Source organism: Eucyclogobius newberryi, unplaced genomic scaffold, assembly GCF_026437365.1.
Source record: "Eucyclogobius newberryi isolate DKJ021-1_F unplaced genomic scaffold, fEucNew1.0.hap1 SCAF_9, whole genome shotgun sequence".
NCBI lineage: Eukaryota > Metazoa > Chordata > Actinopteri > Gobiiformes > Gobiidae > Eucyclogobius > Eucyclogobius newberryi.
Window position 1 is genome coordinate 30,405,586 of NW_027316532.1, and position 24,076 is coordinate 30,429,661.

At 39.6% G+C, this 24,076-nt stretch overlaps 3 protein-coding genes across 4 annotated transcripts; 2 read left to right on the forward strand and 1 right to left on the reverse strand.

Annotated features, from left to right (window-relative positions):
* Positions 1–167: 167 nt before the first annotated feature.
* Positions 168–1,636, reverse strand: mrpl47 (mitochondrial ribosomal protein L47). The gene is made up of 7 exons (XM_072438683.1): positions 1,481–1,636; positions 1,204–1,349; positions 1,071–1,131; positions 909–1,005; positions 694–824; positions 485–580; positions 168–409 (listed from the first exon to the last, which is right to left on the reverse strand). Exons 1-7 carry the CDS (start codon positions 1,612–1,614, stop codon positions 298–300), a joined length of 777 nt encoding a protein of 258 aa, XP_072294784.1. The 5' UTR covers positions 1,615–1,636; the 3' UTR covers positions 168–297.
* A 59-nt stretch (positions 1,637–1,695) lies between these two features.
* Positions 1,696–3,346, forward strand: ndufb5 (NADH:ubiquinone oxidoreductase subunit B5). The gene is made up of 6 exons (XM_072438684.1): positions 1,696–1,954; positions 2,189–2,271; positions 2,354–2,420; positions 2,497–2,558; positions 2,948–3,054; positions 3,145–3,346. Exons 1-6 carry the CDS (start codon positions 1,837–1,839, stop codon positions 3,263–3,265), a joined length of 558 nt encoding a protein of 185 aa, XP_072294785.1. The 5' UTR covers positions 1,696–1,836; the 3' UTR covers positions 3,266–3,346.
* Positions 3,347–4,012: 666 nt separating this feature from the next.
* usp13 (ubiquitin specific peptidase 13) lies at positions 4,013–23,328 on the forward strand. 2 transcript variants are annotated; one of them, XM_072439060.1, is made up of 21 exons: positions 4,013–4,293; positions 5,872–5,997; positions 6,819–6,879; positions 10,929–11,050; positions 11,766–11,908; positions 11,986–12,170; positions 12,273–12,370; positions 12,459–12,646; positions 12,813–12,884; positions 13,156–13,261; positions 13,657–13,782; positions 14,891–15,044; positions 15,471–15,645; positions 15,745–15,833; positions 16,121–16,243; positions 17,475–17,498; positions 17,901–18,044; positions 18,596–18,765; positions 20,252–20,441; positions 21,048–21,132; positions 21,478–23,328. In XM_072439060.1, the coding sequence occupies exons 1-21, from the start codon at positions 4,183–4,185 to the stop codon at positions 21,572–21,574; spliced, it is 2,589 nt and encodes an 862-aa protein (XP_072295161.1). In that variant the 5' UTR covers positions 4,013–4,182; the 3' UTR covers positions 21,575–23,328. The 2 variants fall into 2 exon arrangements, with proteins under 2 accessions (XP_072295161.1, XP_072295162.1); XM_072439061.1 differs by having other exon boundaries at positions 13,156–13,249.
* Positions 23,329–24,076: the final 748 nt, after the last annotated feature.

A 24,076-nucleotide genomic window follows, 5' to 3' on the forward strand; every position in this document is an offset into this window, starting at 1 on the left:
AAAATAAATACTCCTGGTAAATGGCAGTAATTTGAGGCTTCATTTTGGTGGCGCTTTGTGCTGTGACTGGCTGAGGCCTCATTGGTTCACAAGGCTTTACTTTCCCCATCAGTAATGGAGGGTAAATACATTTTCTATTACAAAAGTGAAATAAATACAGTAGTAGATTTCTTTTACCACAATGACATTTTATTTTTCTAATTAGCATAATTTATAAACCGCAACTTCCAAAAATGAACAGTTTCTCCAAGTGTTATTTGTAGAGATGTTTTTGAAAGGTTACAAAGACGGTCCCTTTCAAGATGTAGACACCTTCATTTGGGGAAACTTCTCCATGAGTTTTATAACTTTTTCTTTCTCTAAATTTCTCTTCCGCGCTTTCTCTCGTAGGTGCTTCTCTATACGTAGCCTGAAAGAATAGTTTTCATAGGATTAGTATGAGAATCAACAGTTAAAAACAAGACTAGTTCAGACTCTTTCTTACCTTATATGGGGCTCAACAAATTTCTGAGTGTAGAACTGCTTCCTCTTATAATGTCTATTCATGTACCAAGGGATGGCATATTCTTTGAAACGATACCTGAAATACATTTAATGTAACACTGAAATCTCTCAAATTTTGTTTGCTGCTTGATTTCATTCTATAAATCATATTGTATGCTTAAAACTGCAAAACACAGCAATTTTTTTCACCAGTAGACGTGTCCAAATTGGTTCTTCCTCCAGGCTCCTGGTCTACCCTTCTCTTGTCCCGTTTGCAGCAGCCGCAAAGCAGTCTCTCGTTCATTTACAACAGTCTCCAATCTTATCATGGATCTTTCAACCTGGCACATAAATAAATATTACAATGTTAAGATAGAAAATTACGATTTGTCAAAAACAATTCAAATTCTACAAAACATACAAACCTTTCGTATTCTCTCTGGACTTGGCATTTGAAGCCGCTGTCTTTTTGATTCCTGCTCAAGTGTCAGTAACATGTTCTTTTCTTTAAGAAGCACATACCTGACACAAAATGAAAAGGTCACCACCAAAATTAAATTCATCAGCACTTTTTCAGAGAAGCTTACCAAAGTTTGTGTAAATCTTCATTGCTCTTTGTCCTCAACTGTTTAGCTGTCCATGGAGCACCTGTAGAAATCCACAATACACTGATTATAAATGCTGAGTCTCAATGACCACAATCTTAAAGTTGTACTGAACCTGACTTGACAGAGGTTTCACCCCTGTTCTCAGGAAAGTCAAAGAATTCATCCAGCCCTCTCCTGCTGATGGTCGTATGCAGGTTTCGAAAGGATTGAACAGAGATGACCGGAAGCGACAGCGGATAAACCAGGGGAGATGGTCCTCTACTGAGTCGAGAAACACAATGCAATATAAAACAAGGTCTCACAACAGGATTTATAAGATAAATAGTTTGGCTTCATGACATGTGTAACTTGCAAACACGCTGACTGAAAAAAACAGACATAAATCATACCCATATAGACCGACGTTGCATTTGTCAAAAGAAAGAGCTGAATGTTGCGGTTTACAGCTTGAAGAAACCTTCAAGATATTTTGAAAACGTCTACATAAACTGAACATTCGTCCCGCAGATGAGGGCAACGCCATTTTACTGTAAGCTCCTCCTGCATTACCCAGCATGCATCACGGATGCACAATATTTAATAAATTACTAATAATGTTACATCTGTTGAAAAGCTAATCATTAAACAATTCACAGAAGTAATATGATCATTTATATTTATCTACAACTTTGTTTCATTTAGTTTCTCATTCAGACATACCAGCCAATCACGTATTGTGTTATTGGACAGTGGTTCCTCGGCAGACATGGTGGGCATGAGTCTCCTTAGGTCTGCGGCTGCTTTCGCGGCCAGACTCAGTCCTCTCAAATCTGGAAACAATGCCGCTAACCTTCTCACTCGTACCGTCGCAAGAACAGACAAAGGTGGGACACATTTTGATTGTTGGTTTGGTTTGATGTATCAACACAAACGGTTCTGTCTGCTTAAATGACCTTGCAGCGGTCTGTTAGCATGCTAACAACAATGCTACCAGGCTACTGTCATTGTGCATCTTTATATTGCTCAATATCTGCACATTTCAAATGTGCAAACTACAAAAGAACATCGATATACGCAGTAGCTTTTATCAATATATCAATATAAATCTTAATTTACAGTGGTTGTGCGTTGGGGCCATGGAAAGAAAATGTTTGTAGTGAAGCCGTCAGACTTCTACGACAGGAGATTTCTGCGCTTGTTGGTGAGTTGCAAAGGGGTTTGTTAAGCCTTGTTTGAAAACCAAACTGTTTATCTGACCCTCAGATTTTCCTTTTCACTTTCAGCAATTTTATATCCTGTTAACTGGCATCCCCGTGGCTGTGTTTGTCACATGTGTGAATGTTTTTGTTGGTAAGATTAAAGTTCGTCTCTTGTTTTTGGATGTCTATGTTCGTTATTTATGTCCAGTTTGTGTTTCTCTGCGCAGGCGAAGCAGAACTGGCTGAGATTCCTGAGGACTATGAACCTGAACACTGGGAGTACTACAAGGTGAGCTAGCTCCTCCTGCCTGAACTACTTTGTGTTCATATTTTAATCCCTAATTGTTTGATAAAGCAACCAATGCCCTAACTGCACTGACTGCATCCCTAGAATTATAATCCTGACCGTATTTGTTTGTATTACAGTAAGATATTGGGGTGACCCATTTTGTTGTTTTAATTATCTCACTTTGTTAGTAAGATGTATTTACCTTGACATATTTTGGTTGCTAGATGCAAGCCATCTTCAGAACTGGCTAGCCTTCAAAACATGTCACGGTAAATACATCTCATGAATAAAATTGTCAAATTAATAATAAGATATAACTGTCACATAACTGAAGACGAAGATATCAAAGTAATATAATATAATATAATATACATTTCAAATCGTCCTAGCACCCCATCACCAGGTGGATATCCCGGAACCTGTACGACTCTCCTGTAAAAGACTATGAAAAGATGATGGCTGCGATTCAAAATGAGAAAGAGAAGGCTGATATGAGGTGAAAACTGTCATTCACTTGCCACTTGCATAATGTTCACATAGGCAAATGCTTGATTCGCTATCTCACTTTACTTTTTTTTCTTTTTAGATTGATGGAGTTGGAAGTTCGACGTCAGATGAGACAAAGGGGAGACGGCCCGTGGTTTCAATTGGCAACACCAGATAAGGAGTTAATTGACCAGAGCTACAAATCCAGTCCTGATCATTGATAACATGATACTGGTGTGTGCTCACATGTTCACTGTTTGTACAGTTTTTCCTCTCTTGCATAAATAAATTATCTATGTGTTCATGCTTTCTTTTTTTTTATCCTTTTGAAATCAATCTCTAGCCTGATGCTATAGATTTCTCCAATGACACATGTGGCAAAACATACTTTTGATCTAGAAAATAAAGTATTTGGGGAAAAGCAACAAATAAACGGCTCATTTAAAATATGTATAATTTGCAATGTGTGGTACTGTCCACTTGGCGGCATAATAGCTAATTTGCTGGAAGAAGGATTTTATTTCCAAATAGGCACAATGACGGTGATAAAAGTATACATTGGAATCATATTGTTTCATTAGAATAAATACATTAACGTTCATATTTATATGCGCCAATTTGTGGATCTGACCTCTCTGGCTGTTCATGTCGGGAGCGGGATTCGAACAGAAGACGAGCACTGCCACACCATCACGTTCTAGCATCCACATCCCACCAATTCTTGATTGCAGTAGTATTCAGACATAAATATAAGGGATTTTTATTTCTAATTGAATGAAAAAAAAGGTTTTTCTCAAGCTGCGAGCCCTTCTGTTCACCGCAACACGAGTGGGCGTGTCCCGTACGTGATCAAACATTCCAGCGCGTCACCGCGGTGAGGAGAGCAACGCGCAGGTCCAGCGATAATACAGCAAAACAAAACACAAAACAAAAGATTAAAAATTAGCTTAGCATTACAGCTAGTGACACTGCGCGTTTTCTCTCCGCCCCCGTCGTCATTTATTTTTATGTTTTTCAGCGTCACATCCCCCTGGCTGGAGGAATGTAGGGAGACTTTAAAAATAGCATCCTCCTCTTCTGTCAGCGCTGCTCCGGTGGCTCGCGGCCGCACTGTGGTGGGAGAAGCAGGAATGCGAAGATGGCTACAGACCTGGGAGAGCTTCTTGTCCCCTACATGCCCACTATCAGGGTGCCCAGAGCAGGAGACAGGGTTTTCAAGAGCGAGTGCGCCTTTTCCTTCGACTCTCCCGTAAGTCGCGTGTGTTTTTGGCGGCATGTTTTTGCAGGCACGTGCGTGCATCGGGAGGACCGTCTGGGCTGGTGGAACAAAACCAGTGAATAATGCGCCTGTATTTATCACTGTTGAGACAATCCGCACATACTTGAAGGCTAAAGAATCAATAGATACGCTTAAATTTCTGACTTCTTTTATTGGCACCCATTGACTCTTGTGTACTGTGATGACTAGAGTCTGTTTTTTCCATGTTGATGATGAAAAATAATCTGTATTCGATTGGTTTAACTTGATTACATGTTAATTGCCCATTATTCAACGTTGTCATGGCAACGAATTAGCCAATTAATAGCGAACAAAAGGCCTTTGAATTATGAATCCTAAAATACAATACATTCCACAAACAACACTTCATTTGAATTTGATTTTGTTTTTCCAGACAGCAGGGGCTGTTTGTTACTTCATACACCTGCTCCAAGTCTTTATCAGCTCTGTCATCATAAACAGCTGCTGTTTGTGACTTAACTGTAAGATTGTATTGTAAGTTTGATAACATCAACCTTTTCTTAAAGCCTGTGATCTGTTACTTTTAACTCTCGAAGGCCTAAAAGATGTGGCTGTTTAGTTCTCAATGCTCTTGTAACATTTTCCCCTTTTGATTCTGTCAAGACAGAATTGTAAGATTTTTTATTTGTCCTCTTTGTTAAAATATTTCCGAAACCAGATGAAATTTAAAGCTAATGTCTCCACAGAATTAGTTTTAAAGGTGACTCAGCTGTCTGGAGTTCATCATGCTGGTCTGAGGACTGGCTTATTTTTATCTTTGCACTGTTGAAGCTCATATGTCACTTTGGGCCACTTAAAAGTTATCACGTGGCTTCATAGAGTTCATATTTTATTAATTGTGTATTTAGTTTAGTTTAAAAACATTATAATAAAAATTGTATGGGGGTAAATGTATATTTATGTATTTCTTGACATGACATAACTGCATGTTGTTAGGCCTGTTATGATAACACATTTTTAAAGTGCAATATATTGCTACAAAATGTATCAATAATATTGAAAGTGTCCTTTTCTAACACTTTTCTAAATGTACGCCAAAAACATGAGCTGAAACAAATAAATAGCACTAAGAAACACTTGAGTATCTATGATGAGTCCTGCAAGTTTCTCTTTTAATTAACCCTATACAACTCAACTATACAACGTTATTGTACCAAAAGGTGATGAAAATTCCCTTCTAGTTCCTCCTGGTTTATTGACTGATAAGTCAATATAATGATTATTATGACATGCCTACATGTTGTTTGTGTTATCTGTCGGATTATGTCTTTACACAAATAAATATTTGTGTCAAATGTTACAGTCCAACAAAGTTGAGTAGGCCACTGTGTTTTGGTCGACTCAAAGTCTTGTTTGAACTTCTCTACAAGTACTCTCTGCAGTTCTGCCAATTTCTGCTGGTTATTTAAAAATAAAGTAGCAAACAATTGTCATTTCACTTAGGCATATTGATTTATGTTTGTATCGGCAATGACGATGATGCGGATGCTGGTCTGTGTTGATTGTTGTTGTTTGTTTTGGTTCCAGGAGTCGGAGGGCGGTCTCTATGTGTGTATGAACACATTCCTGGGCTTTGGACGAGAACATGTGGAGAGGCATTATCGCAAAACAGGGCAGAGTGTGTATATGCACCTCAAGAGACACATCAAAGAAGTGAGTGTTTCTTTACTTAACTTCATGGTACCCATACTCCCATCAGTACTCTGTGGGTGAGGATATAATTCATCAGTGAATATTCAGCTATGTTTAACACTTTTCTTTATTGTGAACCGTGAACTCACTTATGATGTCGGTGATGAGTCCCCTTTACTTGTCTTCTCCTTATTTCAACAGTATTTGAGCTTTATTGATACAAAGACCCTTCAGATGCAGTAAGATTTTATTTAAGAATTCTGTTTGATATCTGGAAAGATTAATAAAAACAACAACAACAACAAAAACAACAACCTGTTGGTTCTCACTGGTCCTAACGCTCTTAAATTTCTGCTTCTATTTCAATGTCTTGATCTGCTCAGAAACAGCTGCTGACTTACTGCAGTCTCTTGTGTCCATTGCAATTTACCCAGGGTGCCCTCAGTCCCCTGTGTGTCAGCATTATCTTTATTTCTCTCAACGTCAGCTTTAAATTAAGTCCCTTCAAGGCCAAAAATCAAAACATCCTCATAATTAATGGCAACAAGAAAATATTATCTGTCTTGTGTATGAAGACAGATGAAGAAATATGTGTAAAGAAATGATGTGTAGCATATTAGACATAAATATACACATGTCTGTAAACAGAGTTGCCAAGGCAAGCAACGCTTTATGAAGGCAGGGGCAGGTCTCATGGCAGGGGTTTCCCCAGTTTCTTGTAATCTGACCTACAACTCCACATATGTGTCATCTATTTTCAATGTTTTCACTTGTTTGATTTATTATCTTTATATTGGAAGTATGGCTGAATTTAAACAGTTTCCATTATTTTCTATTCTTAGAGAGCTACAGGAGCTGCTGGAGGTGCCATTCCAAGAAGAAGAAATGGAAAAGTCTTTCTAGGTAGGTGAAGTGTCGTTAATGCTGTGTGTTATGTGGCTGATGTGGATATTTTTTAGGCAGTAGTTAGCCACCAGTTGTTCCGGTCTTTGCCCAAAGTGCCAGATATTTCCCATGACAGGACCTCTTCACCCCTTGTGCTCTAAATTTAGCCCATTTATTTGTATGTGTGGTTGGTAACTGTTCTAAATCAAAGTGCCACATGCGTCGCCCGGCCTATGTGCTGGTGTTTGGGGCAGAGAGAGGGGGGCTTCTGTCAGTGGCCGGTCTCACAGCTGCCGCCTCTTGTCAGGCTCTGTGACAGGCTGACACACTTCCACCAGGCCCTGACGCTGCCGTGGTTACACCAGGTGTCTGCGCTTTAATGGGACTGATGTTCAAGTTTACATTCAAATGTTAGAGGATATTGTCTTTCCTCTTCAAATGTGTATTTTCAGAAGTAGAGTCTCAGTCCCTAATAACTAAAAGAAGCCCTTTTGCCCTTTATACTCATCTAGAATAATTATTTATTTAATGTGATGATCTATGTGCATCTCTGTTCATGGATTTCCTCCTGATTTAAAGGACTCTGTGAAGACTTTTCCCCAAAGATATAACATTCAAAAGCTAAAAAAATGTTTTTATATGAATTGCTTAATAGCTATGGTGATGGAGGGCACTTATGCCAAACCAATAAGCGCTAGCTGATCTTGAGTGCTTATATTATGCGTCACCACAAAACATCCATGTTTCACTGCAGCCGCTGCACCGATCCGCCTGTCAATCTTACATTCCATCCTTCCCTCACTCGTGAACAAGACCCGAGATACTTGAACTCCTCAACTTTGGACAAGGACTCCCCACCCACCTGGAGAGGGCAAGTCACGTTTTTCTGGTTGAGAACCATGACCTCAGATTTGGAGGTGCTGATTCTCATCCCAGCTGTTTCACACTCGGCTGCAAACCGTCCAAGTGCATGTTGCAGGTCCGGGTTTGATGGAGCCATCAGGACAACATCGTCTGCAAACAGCAGAGATGAGATCCTGTGGTCCCCAAACCGAACACCCTCCGACCCTTGACTGCGCCTAGAAATTCTGTTCATAAAAACAATGAACAGAACCGGTGACAAAGGGCAGCCCTGAAGGAGTACAACACGCACTGGGAACAGGTCTGACTTACTGTCGGCAATGCAAACACAGCTCCTGCTCCGATCATGCCCCGGACCCCATACTCCCGGAGGACCCCCAAAGGACACCCCGAGGGACACGGTCAAAAGCCTTTTCCAGATCCACAAAGCACATTTGGACTGGTTGGGCAAACTCCCATGAACCCTCGAGCACCTGGAGAGTATAGAGCTGGTCCAGTGTTCCACAACCAGGATGAAAACCACTCTGCTCCTCCTGAATCCGAGGCTCCAATATTGGTCGGATTCTCCTTTCCAGTACCCTGGAATAGACTTTACTGGGGAGATTGAGGAGTGTGATCCCTCTGTAGTTGGAACACACCACCCCGGTTTGCCAGTCCAGAGTTACTGTCCCTAACCGCCACGTGATGTTGCAGAGACGTGTCAGCCAAGACAGCCCTACAACATCCAGAGTTGAGTTGAGTTCCAGACCCTGCTGACAGAGGGCTCTGCAAGATGTTCCCAACAGACCCTCACAATGCGCACAGCCTGCCAAGTCTGTCCGACTTCCTCCTCTGCCAGCGGATCCAACTCACCACCAGGTGGTGATCGGTTGACTCTCTTCACCCGAGTGTCCAAGACACGCAGCCGGAGGTCAGATGACACGATAATAAAGTCGATCATTGATTTTCCTGGTGCCACATGCACTGATGGTGTGACAATCTGTGGCTTGCACAGAAGTCCAATAAATGAACACTGCTCAGTTCCAGATCGGGGAGGCCGTTTTTGCTGATTATCCCTCTCCAGGTGCCGCTGTTGTTGCCCACATGGGCGTTGAAGTCCCCCAGTAGAACACTGGAGTCCCTGGACTCCAAGAAGGCCAGGTACTCTGCACTGCTGTTCGGCCCGTAGGTTGTCACAACAGTGAGAAATCTGTCCCCAACCCGAAGGCGTAGGGACACAACCCTCTCTATCACTTGGGTGAACTCCAACACGTGGCGGCTGCGCTGTTGGGCTATAAACCCTCTCGAGGAGATGGGCTCTAGAGGACGAACTGTGCGTGGATGTGAGGCCAACTTTATCTAGTCCAGGGGCTAGATTTTTCGGAGGGCTAAGGTCCGGGGGCCAGACTGCAAAATCACACCACAATAGTTTTATCTCTATATGATTCACAAATAACTCAAAGTGGCACAATTCAATAAGAAATAGTAAATCAGGACTAAATTAGGACTAAAGGAGGACTAAAACAGGACTAAAACAGGACTGAAACGGGACTGACACTGACTGACATGGGACTGACACAGGACTGAAACAGGTATGAAGCAGGACTAAAGCAGGGCTAAAGCAGGACTAAATCATGACAAAAGCAGGACAAAAGCAGGACTAAAGCAGAACTAAATCAGAACAAAAGCAGGACAAAAGCAGGACAAAAGCAAGACTAAAGCGAGACTAAAGCAAGACTAAAGCAGGACTGAAGCAGGACTGAATCAGGACTGAATCAGGACTGAAACAGGACTAAATCAGGACTGAAACAGGACAAAAGCAGGGCTAAAGCAAGACTAAAGCAAGACTAAAGCAGGCCTTAAGCAGGCCTAAAGCAGGCCTAAAGCAGGCCTAAAGCAGGCCTAAAGCAGGACTAAAGCAGAACTTTATAACTATAACAATCTGACACATATTCACATAGAAATTAGCTTATGTATTTAGACGCTCCCTAAAACAAAAGTGCACCTGCCCTGGGACGAGACTGCGGTCCATCTTTCATAACCCAACCTGTGGGACAGTCCGCACATCACGCACGGTCGTACCGTCAGGCTAAATTGCTTTGGGGTCTGGCCTTTTGGAGACCCCTGAACTAGTCGGTACCGCTCAACCTCCTGCACAAGCTCAGTCTCTTTCCCCTCCAGCGAGGTGACGTTCCATGTCCCCAGAGTCAGTTTCTGGCCCCTGCCATCGTCTGCCTCCCATATTATGCGTCACCACAAAACAAAGGGGCATAGTAACACATACAGTCAAAGATAGTCTATGATCTACATTTCATGAGTCATTATACAACTTAAGGCTGTGGCCAGTACTCGCAGCTCTTTATGTCTGCCCAAGTTCAAAAGCGTTTGTAATACCATACAAGCTTTTAAACTCAATGTTTTGTATCGCTGCTCATTTCATTACTAGAATAATTAAAATCTGGTGATATAGGTGATATATATATGTTGGTGTGTTGATGAAGTAAAATTTATTATTTTTCCGTCACTGGGAGTCATGTGGTCAACACCAACACAATGTTCCTCTGGACTAGATATTTTGTCAAAACATAGTTAACACAATGAACAACAATATTATTTTACTAATAATCTTGTCCCTTTCGGAACCCATTGATGCTTCCTTTTTTAATTTATCGTTATTTGGTCAATTGAACACTTATTCATCAATCATATTCAATCAATCAAAACAGACAACAGAATTAGTCCCTGATCAGGTGTGGGCAGAAGCTCATTGTGCCTACAATTTACCCAAAAACCCAAACCATAGCACGATAAACTGACATTTATCTAGAAAAATAATACAAAATGTACACAAACATAGTATTAACAACCAAATATAAAATAAACTCAAAACCTTGCCTAACTTGTTATTCTCACAAGTATTTGCTCATTGTTATTCTTTTAGAAAAGTATTTGTAATGTATTTAATGTATTTAACTCCTTTGCTTGCCACACAATGTTTTCACTGTAGTTCTTTTTACAGTGGTCTTTCATATATTGTGCTCATGTTCCCCTTAGCAAACAATAATAAATATTTATTTCACACCAAACAATGTAAAAACACCTGTCACACTAACTTTAAATAAATAAAGAATATATATGGAAGTAATGACTAAGGAAAGAAAATCTTGAATGAATCGCATAAACTCACTGGTGACATCAGCTGACTCTGTGTGTGTTTCCTCTCCCAGATTTAGAACTAAACCGTGATTTTAACGGGGAGGACTATGAATATGAAGATGAGGCCAAACTTGTCATTTTCCCAGACCACTTCGAAATCCCTTTACCAAATATTGAGGAGTTGCCCGCTCTGGTCAGTGAGATGGTGATGTGGGATTTGTGTGTTGTTTTTTGCATGATAATAATAGAGCTGTTTTGTATTTTAGTGCTTTGATTATTCAGGTGCGGGAAAATGTGTGGTCACCACTTTTTAATGTTCTGCTTTTTGCATGTTTTTTGGCATGTGCTGTGTGAATCCATCGATGAACTGTTACCTGAAACTCTGCATGTCTCCTTTAAGATGATATCACATTGCCCAAATATTCTGCAGTATGGATGAAACAGATCCGTCTCAGTTAGAATGCAGTTTTACTCCATTAGTGAACAATAAAAACACCCATAATGAAGCAAATGCAAGACAAAAAGGGTTTTTCGATCAATAAAAAAACCCAAATCCTACAGAAACTGTCCGTGCTTTTAAATGTTGTTCTGTTTTATTTTTCTCTTAAATGTCTCTATAAATGTGTAAATGTTTGTGTGATTTCTGTGCTGCTACTTTTTCACTTTGGGTCACTTGTGAAAAAGAGCTCTCGATCTCAATGCGTTTTAGCTGGTTGAAATAAAGGTCCATCTATAAATTAATAATATATGCCATACTGTGGCACTAACCAATCAAAGCATCATCTTCATGGAGACAAGCAAATAGCACAAAAATGGCAATGACTTAGAATACCCTTTTGGCGATCCATATTCATAAACAACACCATCCACCATGAGCAAAAATGCAGAGGCTTGTGTTTTGTGTCTAGGTAACAATTGCCTGTGATGCAGTGCTTAACGCATCATCACCTTACAAGAAACAGGAGCCTGAGTCCTGGGAAGAGGACATCCAAGTGTCGAAACATGCCAGAAGCCTCAGACAGCTGGACAATGGGGTCAAAATCCTACCAAGGTACAACAGTCAATTATCTGTTTAGTTACACCACTTGTATTACAAACCACAACATTGTCCTATGTTTGTGGTTCTAGTGGGTGGAAATGTCAGAGATGTGAGATGAGAGAAAACCTGTGGCTGAACCTCACTGATGGAACCATTTTCTGTGGGAAGTGGTTCTTCGACGGCAGCGGAGGGAACGGACATGCTCTGGACCACTACAAACAGACCAAACACCCGCTGGCAGTCAAACTCGACACCATCACCCCCGATGGAGCAGGTCTGAACTAAATCATCAAATTATTGCGACTAATGTAATCTAATGTAATGTATATTAAACATATCAAAGTGTTATTAATGTTATTTGGCTGCTTATGTTTAGATATTTATTCATTTGAAGAAGAGGAAGCTGTTTTGGATCCCCACATATCAGAACATTTGTCACATTTTGGGATTGATATGCTTCAAATGCAGCAAAGGGTGTGTTACTTGAATGTAAACTGTCTTTGCTTAAAAAAATTATATACTTGTGGCCACTTTTAGTATTTGCTCTCATTTGCTCAAACAGACAGAAAATGGGCACACGGATAACAATGCCAGGCCGCGGGTTAGTGAATGGGAGGTGATCCAGGAGTCGGGCATGAAGCTTAAGGCGGTCTATGGTCCAGGATACACAGGCATCAAAAACCTGGGCAACAGCTGCTACATGGGCACAGTGCTGCAGGTCCTCTTCAGCATCCCAGACTTTCAGAGAATGTGAGTTTTGTTTTCATTTATTATTCAATTAATTAACAGTAGATTGTAGTAGCAGGGTACTACATTTTAGGATTGCTTGATTATGTTAAGGTAGCCGTGTGTGACAGCTTCAGTGCTGTTGCTGTTTGACTTCTGTTTGATTATGGCTTGTATTTTGATCTTTTAGGTTTGTGGGAAATCTTCAGAGGATATTTGACTATTCACCACTTGACCCCACACAGGACTTTGCCACACAAATGTAAGTAATTCCATGAAACATGTTTTTAAAACATGACTTGCAATAAGCTTGACACGTAAAAAACAAAACATAATTCATAATTCCTAACACATCCTAACAACATGTCAAATTGTTGGATTAATAGTTTAATTACATGTTACATGTTAATCAAAAGGTAATGTACAAAAACAAATGTTTGATCACACAGCTTTTGCAATGAACCAATAACTATATGATAAAGAGAAAACAAACATTAGAACTCATTTAACATTTGAACATTTCTATCTGTCAGGGCTAAGCTGGGACATGGCCTTCTCTCAGGCCAGTACTCCAAACCACCAATGAAATCAGAGCTTATTGAACAGGTGATGAAAGAAGAATACAAGGTATTAAACTGGGTATGTCCTGTTTATGACCAGCAAAATGTGTTTTGTGTGAGTTTTGCCACGCTTTAAATGCTTTCGTTAACATCTCTGCTTCAGCTGAGCTGTGATTCTGATTCTGCTCCTCCCTGTTTTCTGATGAGGGAGCTGTAGATACTTATTGACAGCTGCTGTTAAAGGGGTGGGCTTGCACTGTTCTGGGGGATCACTCTATCCTATCACAATCACAACTCCTCATTTAAAACACTTCAACAAAACATCCTCCCATCGTGCTCTGTTTAGCATGAAGTTTGAGAAAAGCCTTTTATTAAATCTGATTCACTTAAACATAATGTGACCTGTGCATGGAGTTGTTTATAACCGAGCATGTTTTAGGTAAAGACTGCATTTAATTTAAATTTTTTTTACAGTTACAACAGAAAGGCATTTCTCCTCGGATGCTCAAATCCCTGGTCAGTAGAGGTCATCCAGAGTTTTCCTCCAACAGACAACAAGATGCACATGAGTTCTTTATGCACCTCATCAATTTTGTGGAGGTTAGTGGAGTTGTCTATTGTAATGAATCTACCTATTAAAGAACACAGGCTGCAAGTACATTTGAATGTTATTTGATTGGCCAGTACTACAATGACATCATAATTTTCTTTAATGTATCTAAGTATTTGTTTGATTGGGACAGACATTAATGTAAAAACACCAGATTGTAGCTGAAGGCTGTTGTACTGATCTGTGCATTCTCAGACACATGCACTTTTCTTCACAGACAGAGCACAATAAAGCAAATTAACCATTAAACATGAATTATTATTATTATTATTATTATTATTATTATTATTATTATATGATAACCAAAATGATTGTTGCTGCAATATAAAATATATCTTTCAATATACATTCATAATGTTTGTATGTTTACATTACAAAAGCATTTGGTTGCAAAGATCTGAATGTTTATGTGAAACGTTATCATATCGTACTTCCACTGTGTTTACTTTATGTGGAATAGTTTTTTCCCATTGCTCATATTCTTGATGACCTAAAACATTTAGTCAGGTACATTCAAGATTTAATTCAGCTTTCTGAACCGCTTGGGGCCGGGAAGTTCTCCCTGTCCACTGTCTGTGCTATCTTTTAGAGGTATTTTTAGCTCAGTACTATCTGTTACACTGGAAAGCCAGATAATGCTTTCTATTCCGCTCCAGCCACAGCAGACATGTCCTGACCCCGACTGCCACTGGAAATTGTCCACAAATCTCTACAATTTTCCTGGACTCACTTACAGCTTCATTCACTGTGGTAAAACTGCGTCTTTAATGGCACCGCCTAGGTTCAGTTTACCCGACCCTCTCTGCAGCTGTCCTCAGTCTCTAAACATATTTAGTAAGGCGGTCAAACACTGAACATGTTTGTAGCCAGACGCATCAGCAACGTTTTCCTCTGTCTGTGTCAGCAATGCATGGATACTTTTATAACTTGTGTATTTGTGTCACTGCTTGGAATAGAAAGTCATGTAGCAGATGGGCGAGGGAGCAAATAAATGTATTTTAATATGATGACTTTTCTGAATTGAAACATTTTTTTCTTATCTCTTTTTTTTTGTCCAATAAATATGAGCGTAAATCCTTTCTATCTGTCATTCTACAGAGAAACAGTGGCGGCTCAGAGAATTCTAGCGACGTCTTCCGGTTCTTGGTCGAGGAACGTGTTGAGTGTTGCCAAACGCGGCGCGTGCGTTACACTCAGCGGGTCGACTACTGCATCCAGCTGCCAGCCCCAATCGAAGCTGCCACAAACCGAGGTAACTGCGCCCACATGAGGCTCTCTGCTACTGCTGCCCCAGGGCTGTGCTGCTGAAGGAGCAGGGCTCAGGTGGACACCTCAGGGAGAACCAGCAGGATCCCATAATCCTCAGGCTCCACACTGAGGACAGCAAAGAACAGGATCAACTCATACTGTTGTCAGTCTGTGACATTCACACTCAATTTTAATAATGAACTGGTTGCCTAACAGGAAGGTTATTGTCAAAAAGTTAAAAAGTTTTAGTTTAAGTATTCTGAGTTTAATCGACAATAATATTGCACTGCTAACAACACGTGATTTTACATAACCAAAGCTATAATGTATACACAAAAATTATATGTATTTATTATTTAATTTGGAAAAAAATATAATATTGTATAAGATATGTGTTTTTAATTTTTCCTAATATGTTTTAAAATGTCAGAGGAAATCCTCACATTTGAAGCCAAGCGGAAAGAGGCAGAGGAAAATATGTGTGCTCCTCCTGAGCCGGTGAGAGCGCGGATCCCCTTCACAGCCTGTTTGCAGGCCTTCACAGAACCTGAAAATGTCCCAGACTTCTGGAGCTCGGCGATACAGGCCAAGTCTGCCGGTGTCAAGTAGGAAATGTTTACATTTATTCATGTATATAGATGCCTGTTTGCTGGAGAAGAGTCACTTAATGCTATACATTTGTTTCTTTCTGATTTTCTCTGTAGGACATCTCGGTTTGCTTCTTTTCCAGAATATTTGGTTTTACAAATTAAGAAATTCACATTTGGTGTTGACTGGGTACCAAAAAAACTAGGTACAGTTACTCCATTCTTGTTTAAATGCACAATAGAGACCTGCATGTAACATAACAAGCACGTATCCCCGTAGTACCAGAAATGACCATATGAGGGCAACATTCACCCACAACTTACATGCATGATGCTGACAGCCATTATTGTACTAATGTGCTTTTTTGTTTCTGAGTGAGTTATTTTTGTCTTGCAATACTCCAAAGGATGTTTAAAAGTTTTGGTCATTAAAAGAATGTAATCATCTGAATTTGCATTAATTTATTAGCATGATTGTTTGTATTCCAAACAGATTTGGCCATAGATGTTCCTGATTTCCTTGACCTGAGTCGATTGCGGGCCACAGGGCTCCAGGCTGGCGAGGAGGAGCTTCCTGACCTTATGCCTCCCATTGTTTTAGCTGAAGATACTAGAGGTAAATTTGGTTTAATCTACAAAATCATAAACCATTGGCTAATTTGTTTGTGCTACTCAAATTCAATTGGCTGTATTCCCTAGTCTCATGCATGACTCACCTACTGTGGCCCACAGGGATGTTTGCATTCACGCATAAACTGGAAAAGACTTTTCGAATTTGTCATCACTGGGGCGATTTTTGGACTTTCATATTTAGGAGCATGCTGCAATAATTAAATTTAAAGGTCAATGACTTCCTCAAGCACCAGACATGGTTATAGATCTTGCATTTGAATTGATAATTTGAAAAGTGCATTACAGGATTAAGCAAGGCCGTGTAATTTATTTTAGATTGCATTGTCTGAAGCTAGTTCTTTGAGATAGAGATGTATGTTTCTAAGGCAGTTCTCATCAGCAGGTATAGTGTTTTGTGAGAGTTAAACGGTCCGGGAAATTGCCTCTAATATGATATTGGGCTCAATGCTGCAGCACTTTTCTCTTAAGGCAATTTTGAACAGGATCTCAGGGGAAAGATGGGCTCAAACAATTACCTAGTAGATGTTGTTCACAGTGTGGTCGAGCTTTGTACAGTATACAGTATGTGCAGCACATAATAGGCAATTAATTGCTTGATTTGCTTAGGTTGTAAACATGTTACTTCAATTGGATCCTAATTGGAAGAGTTGTGCTGTAGGTTTAAGTTAATTGCATTTTCTTTATTGTACAGGAAAAGATCAAAAGTGAAAACCAGTTAATATTGCCGGATTTAGATAAAACGGTTTAACAAAATCGTTATTAATCTGCCACTAAAGGACAGACATTACAATCCCAAGCATTGTTGGAGCCAGAATCAAGCCGGAAAGATAATAATTGAATGTGATTATATTTGGTTTGCCAGAGACAAGTTTAGCATGGTAAGTGTTTTGTTGTTATTATTGATATGCATCAAATATAACAATTCGTATGTGTTGCTCATTTGGCAAAGCATGCAAAAACTGTTAAAACTTTTCTAACAATGGCGAGTCGTTCTTCAGTTGTCAGGGTTAAGTCAGCTTCTGGTTGACAAGTTTCTAAAATCACGGCTGCCAGTGAAAACAGAAGTGCAGTTGTGATTGCTGATGTGTGACACAGTGAGGGCCACTTGTCTCGCAGCGGGGTGGTGACGAGGCACAAGCAGTTTATTTTCCTCAGCAGTCACCTGTAAAAGTAAGTATTTTCTACGAGTAATTATTGTATTTCTTTGGTTTCAGATAACTCCATGAGCTCCATAGATTGTAAGTATATCTTCATGTTATGTAGTTTGTATGTAATTTGTATGGCATACTTTGGCCCAAGGAGCGATATAATGAATTCTACAGACAGAGCTTGCCCCCTGACTGTGTACATGTACTTCAGCAGGTGCTGCAGCTGCTCTCCAAATTTAAGATGCCTACTTCCAAACAAACTTTACTTTCCGGTGCTGCTCCGCTTGTTTTAGTCACGCTCATTTCTCTCCCTGATAAATTATGTCTCGATAAAATAAGCTTCCCAAGGTTCATGCTTGTGCCAAACTCTTTGTCTAATGAGGCCCGAGGAGGGAGAGATACTGTCACTCTAGTAGTTGTTTTAAGTGGTGTTATTGGTAGAGCTGAATCAGCTTATTTTCAGTTATTGATGTGGGTTTGTCACATCCCCAGCTCCTGAAATAGATGAAGCTGCGGCGATGCAGCTGGCAGAAATGGGTTTTCCACTGGAGGCCTGTAGAAAGGCTGTCTACTACACCGGCAACATGGGCCCAGAGATGGCGTTTAACTGGATCATTGCCCACATGGAAGAGCCAGGTAACTAAATACGCCAACTCTAATAACAAACTGGACAAGACAGTGAAGTTAGTTTGGATTTTCCCCTACGGCGATTCATTATTTTCTTTTTTATAATCATGCTACAGCACTGCAAGTAGAGTAAAACTATAAAGCTTCTAAACTACTATGTACAATAAGTGGCTCTCTGTGCTAGTTCCAAACACTGGCTTGTGAGAGAGGCTGTTAATTCAGTAGTAGTTATTCATATTTAGTAGTTATTCATATTTATGCACATTGACTAAATCTCTAGACATCATATACGGTGGTGGAGTTGTTCCCGAGAGGCCTCTTTGCGTCACTTGTGCTTGCCTCATTGTAAAGTGCCTCTACACACTGAGGGAAAATTAGAGCAACCCCCCTGTCTGTCAAAGATTTGATGGCATCAAGAAGACCGTCTTGTTCTAACAAACACATTGCTATTTTTCCAATTTGAATTATTAGAGATGGGAAAACACAAACTGTATGACATTTATAGGCCAGATATTTACTACCTCCTCCACTTAATGGATGAATCATTGTGGGCTTTTTAGATTTTGCTGAGCCGCTGACGTTGCCCTCCTTGATGGAACTTGGTCCCTCCAGCAGTGACAGTCCGGTGGGTGCGACACTGCTGGACAACTCGCCTCCTGAAGAGAGCATCTCCATTCTCACGTCAATGGGCTTCCCTAGAGGACACGGCATCCGAGCTCTCAAAAACACGGTCAGCCTCATAACCAACTTTTCTAATCTTAACTAATCTTAAACAACGATCATTTTTTATAAAGTGTGCAGATTTTATAGGGAGTATTAGTGTCAATAATATACTTAGATATGAATTGATACATTGATTGATACGAATTGCATAATGGGACAAATTTCATGAATACGAGGGTCATAAATAATGGTGTCAACATTAGCATTGAGTATTTAGCATTTTCCTTTGTATTTAAATCCATCTTTAAGCTGTGCTATGAAACTTTTCTGATCGGGGATCCGTCACCTTCTTGTCTCTATTGTTTGGTTTGAAATGTTCCACAAGATGGCGTTAAACTTATCTGCCTTTTTTAATCCAATTACAGTTGTTTTTACTGCTACAAACATACATTATTTATGTGAGCGGGCTTGCCTCTCCACTGATCTGACCTGTAACTTAGTCTAGTGGTGTCACTGCGTATCTCCATTGAGATATCTATATTATTGCAATATCCACCACCAGAGAAGTTATATTGCACCTTTAAAATCTCAGTATTGTTGCATTAGCAGCGGATCTACTGAAGGCAAAAGAGGTTGATTAAAGTCATTAAATGTATCAGTTATGGCTGGATTTGGACTTGGCTAAAGGTAGTTTTCTTGTCCAAGTCAAACAAAGAGAGAAAAGCCGACTTGAAATCTAACCTGGCTGTCTTACTTGAATGCTTTCTACAATCAGCAAATGTAACAGGTCCCATGAGAGTGATGAAAAATGTCTGATGAAGACGCTGTTTACAAATCCCCACAGTGCAAAGACACTGTTGTTGATGTGAAGAGCTAAATCAGCTGGAGTGACACATAGAGCCATTCTAGCTAGCACATAATCCAACAAACTGAACATCTGAAACGTCTGTAAACATCTTGCTTTTCAAAATGCCTAGCTGCTGTTTTCAAAATTGCTTCACTTTCTCACATGTCTTGTTTCATCTTTCCACCGGCCCCTCTGTGAATATAGCAGCTGGACCGTTAGGAAGACCAAAATAAACTTCCTTGTTTATCACCAATCTCCTTGCCAACTATGATATTGTTAGACTGAAAAAAGTGAACGTACATATTTCTCATAAGGGGGCCAAAGGCGTGAAGCACACTGGGGTCTCAAGGCCAGTTTATTTTTGGCCCTAAATTAGCAGGAGGAACGTTTCAATCTCACGGACCTGACATGAAGAAACAGCGACCCATAGATCCATTCAGACACCACAAAACACACCTCTTTTTTGTTGGAAAAGGAAAATCCCTTGGGAAAATTTGGCACATGTTACCTCTGATACTGATCTAGGTTTTTTAACTATTTTTAATTTGGAAATGTCAGTAATGAGGTGTTTTAAATGAAACAAAATATTAAAATAAATCCTGATGGTAATTTTTCCTTTAACCACAGTTCTACTCTATAGTATTTCTCAAGTACATGTGTTGTATTGCCAACACTTTCTGAATGGTATATGATATCTTCTGATTAGAACAACAACCTTGAGCGAGCACTGGACTGGATTTTCACCCACCCTGAGGAGGAGGAGAGTGATGCTCTCTCAGACATGGCGGACACAGAGCCCAATGACAACGCCTTCTCCAATGCCAACTCCCACAGTGACTCCACACTTTCTCCAGACAGAGACACAGCTGGCCCCCGGGTCAAAGATGGACCAGGACGTGAGTTTAAGCTTTTACTGTTACTATATGTAGCTTTAGTTCACAGTGGAAATGGCAATATAGCAGCTTTTGAAAGTTCTTCGTAGTGTATAAAGCTGGAAACTGCTCAGGAAACTGCTCAGTATTAGGAACATCATGTCCTAGTCTTATGAAACCCTGCTCTCTGACCAGAGCACCTTCAGCACGAGCCTCAAGCGGCCTCAAAGCAGTACAGATCGCCCGAGGAGGTCCTTGTGGCCATCAAACCTCTCCCCCTTTTGCAAGGATGGACAGTCATATGTGTTACTTAGTGGTGCATTATCTCATGCACGCTGATATTATCAATGTATCTTTTATTGCAGTTATTCATTCATTAGCACTTTATATGGTCTAAAATTGTCTTTATATGTCTCTGGCACTATCGGTTTCATTTGGGATCAGTAAAGTGATATCTTATCATCATGGGAGCCCATAGGATTTACTTATATCTTCTCATTCCATAATGGATTATAAACTATTGTGCTTCGGGGACTGGTCTCAAACCAAGCCGTTGTGTCAGTTATATTAATACATGAACATATGTTGTGAATATACAAAATGTCTTATATCTGTTATATCTGTTTCAAGGTTATGAGCTCTTTGCCTTCATCAGCCACATGGGAGCATCAACAATGTCAGGACATTATATTTGTCACATCAAAAAAGAAGGACGGTGAGTGACATACGAACACAACATCTACGTACAAGAGTTCAATTGCAAACACAGATTCCCCCGTTATGAAAAATGGTTTAGTTACCATCTTCCATCAAGGAGGTAAAATACATTTGGCTTATGAAAACATTACAAAGAGTAAACTGCTATAGCAATTTTATTTGATGCCATTATTATCAGAGCTTCCCTTTGTTCAGAATTGCTCCTCTCTGCGATGTTTTTTTGATGTATAAAGTCATCTGATTCTGTATCTGAATCGAGCCTCAGAGAAAAATACAAATCTGTTTTTGCAAATGAGCTTGTGACTTGGTTTAATGTGCACTCAATATTGTTTTATTCTTTTAGGTGGGTTATTTACAATGACCACAAAGTGTGTTTGTCAGAAAGGCCTCCAAAAGACTTGGGTTACATCTACTTTTACCGTCGACTGTCGAGCAGTTAAAGATCATCTCTGAGACTGGTAGACGACTGTAGCTATGGAAGCAATGTACAAAAAATATTTCAGACAACCAGCTCATCTTGATATCATTCAGGAAAACAACAACAACACTGGTCAGAATGGGAAAGCTCTATGTTTGCTTTAAATGTAAAGTCAGTTTTTATGTGTAAATGTAAAGGTACATGAGGGACATGTGCAATTGATGCTGCTGGAAAACACAAACCGCATATCAAACACGCCTTGAGCTACTCAGCCTGTATTTATATGGTAGTTTTTGTAAATTAAAACAAAAAAAACGCTTACTGCCAGCCCTTAAATGTTAAAAAGAATGCTGCTTGTGACTTATGAATGAAGCTACATTGAATGTTTGTCTTGTACAGACACGTTGGTGTGGTTGGACACTGAGGAGGTTTGGCCTGAAGGAGAGCATCAGAAGTCCATAAATAGTTGTTAAATATATTGCTAGACTATACAGTATTACCGCCTGACTAATGGCTCTGACCTGCCCTACTTTCAGCTGGTTGTGACGCAAGTAAGTTAAGATTGATGCATTTAGAAATCTCTGCAAAGTTGTTTGTTGATGCAACAGCCATATCCTTCACATTAAAGCAAAGCACTTAATAATACTACACTTTGTACCTGACGCAATGGACTTTCACCAGCTCTAAACACGTGAATGTGGTTCTGACAGCTCACTACTCCTTAAACTGTGCAACATTTAAAGTGACAAAAAAGACAATTGCCTACCTTGCACAATCCAGATACATCACTTAACATGCAGTCGGCAGCCTTTCAGTGGTTGCTTTCTTTTACAGTATTTATCTCAAGTTTTCATAACAATAGTCAGGTTGACTTACATATACACGCTATAGTGCACTTTTAAAGGTTTTAGTTGTGTGAAACTGCACAAAAATATGTGTTTATACCAGGTAGATAAAAGGATTATGTGCTGAATGTATTCATAAAAAGGTGCTCCTGGCAACTAAAACCTCCCGCTTAACTTCAATATTCAACATTATCATCAAATTACAGTATAACCTATACTACCTATCATATTCGCCATGTATTCCTTTACATTAACAGTCATTAGTTAGTTTAGATTGTAGTTCTTACACAAAAACACTGTGCCTCGTCTGTCAGATTTCATTACCAGCTGCAGTTCAGAGCCTACGCAGAGCGAAGGAGTTGACATATCTCTATGCAAGTTTTGTGTTTCAGATGTTCTTCCGAGTCAGTCCTCTGTTTCACACCTCACAAACTAAGTGAACCCTTTTGTTATTACTGGATATTGGTAAATGTCTTGTTTCTCAGTGTATTGTCATGATCTGTAACTGTGCAATGGTTATTTCTTCTTCAAACCTTTTTATTTCTCTATTTTTCTCAGCATTTGCCCTTCTTGCTTTCCCATCAGCTCGAGCTACACTCATTTTCCTCCACAGCCGTTAAATTTGTTGGGCTTTTCACTGTCGGCGTGTGATTTTAGACATTTCGATTGTACAATTGTTCCTGTTTGAGTTTTTCTCCTTATCAATTGACTAAATGTCAGGAAGGTTCTTTAACAGTTTTTACTCCATTGTCTTTTTGAAAACAAGTTTGTGCCATTATAGTTTTGATGACCTACAAGGGATTATTTAAGTTGACTTTTGTAATGTACACGTCTATCCAGGTGTGTCAGTGTATGTGAATAGAGTCATAACATGTAATCTTTGGCACTGTTTACTTACTCTGTTTGGATAAATAAAAACACGTTGTTGAGATATCAGTGCATCATTTACACCAGTGTTTCTCTGCACTATTTCATTTTTGTTTAGAGACAAACATATTAATGTGGTCCTTAGGGTTAATCATTATTTAGAAGTCCCTTATCCATGGTTTAGTCTCATTTTAGACCATGTTTAGTTCCTATTTAGACCCGGTAAAGTCTAGATTTGTATCTGGTGATACTCGGAATGCCATAGTGGGAATTGATGTGAAAAAATTGACTGATATACACTGAACAGCAGAGCAGAGAATAGAAACAAGAATTTATTTGAAAAGATTACGTTCATAAGTGGATTTAAAGGTGCTAATGCTTTCATTGTGATTACACACAGTATATAATGCAATATAATCAGTATTTCAATAAATATTTGGTCATATACAGTATAAAGGGTGTCATTTGGCAAAATACATAAATTCATTTGACAAGCCAGAACAAACTGCCTTTGTGAAGACAAGACCTGTACTGCCTGACCTAAAAGTAAGTTTAATAAGTCTTTCAGGTGCTGTGGTTCAAAGAATGAAAATCAGACATGCCGTTAAAATGCATATTTAGCTTATAGTTTCATTTTAACCCAATTTGACAATGTATAGACAGAATATATATTTGAACCCGTATACTGTGGTTAAAAGTCAACAAGCAAGAGGTCAGAGTTCCCATTAAAAAAAGTGGTCATATTCCTAAAAAAAAAAGCATTTTTATATATGTTAGAAGAAGAAAAAGCAGTTCCATGTATTACGTGCATA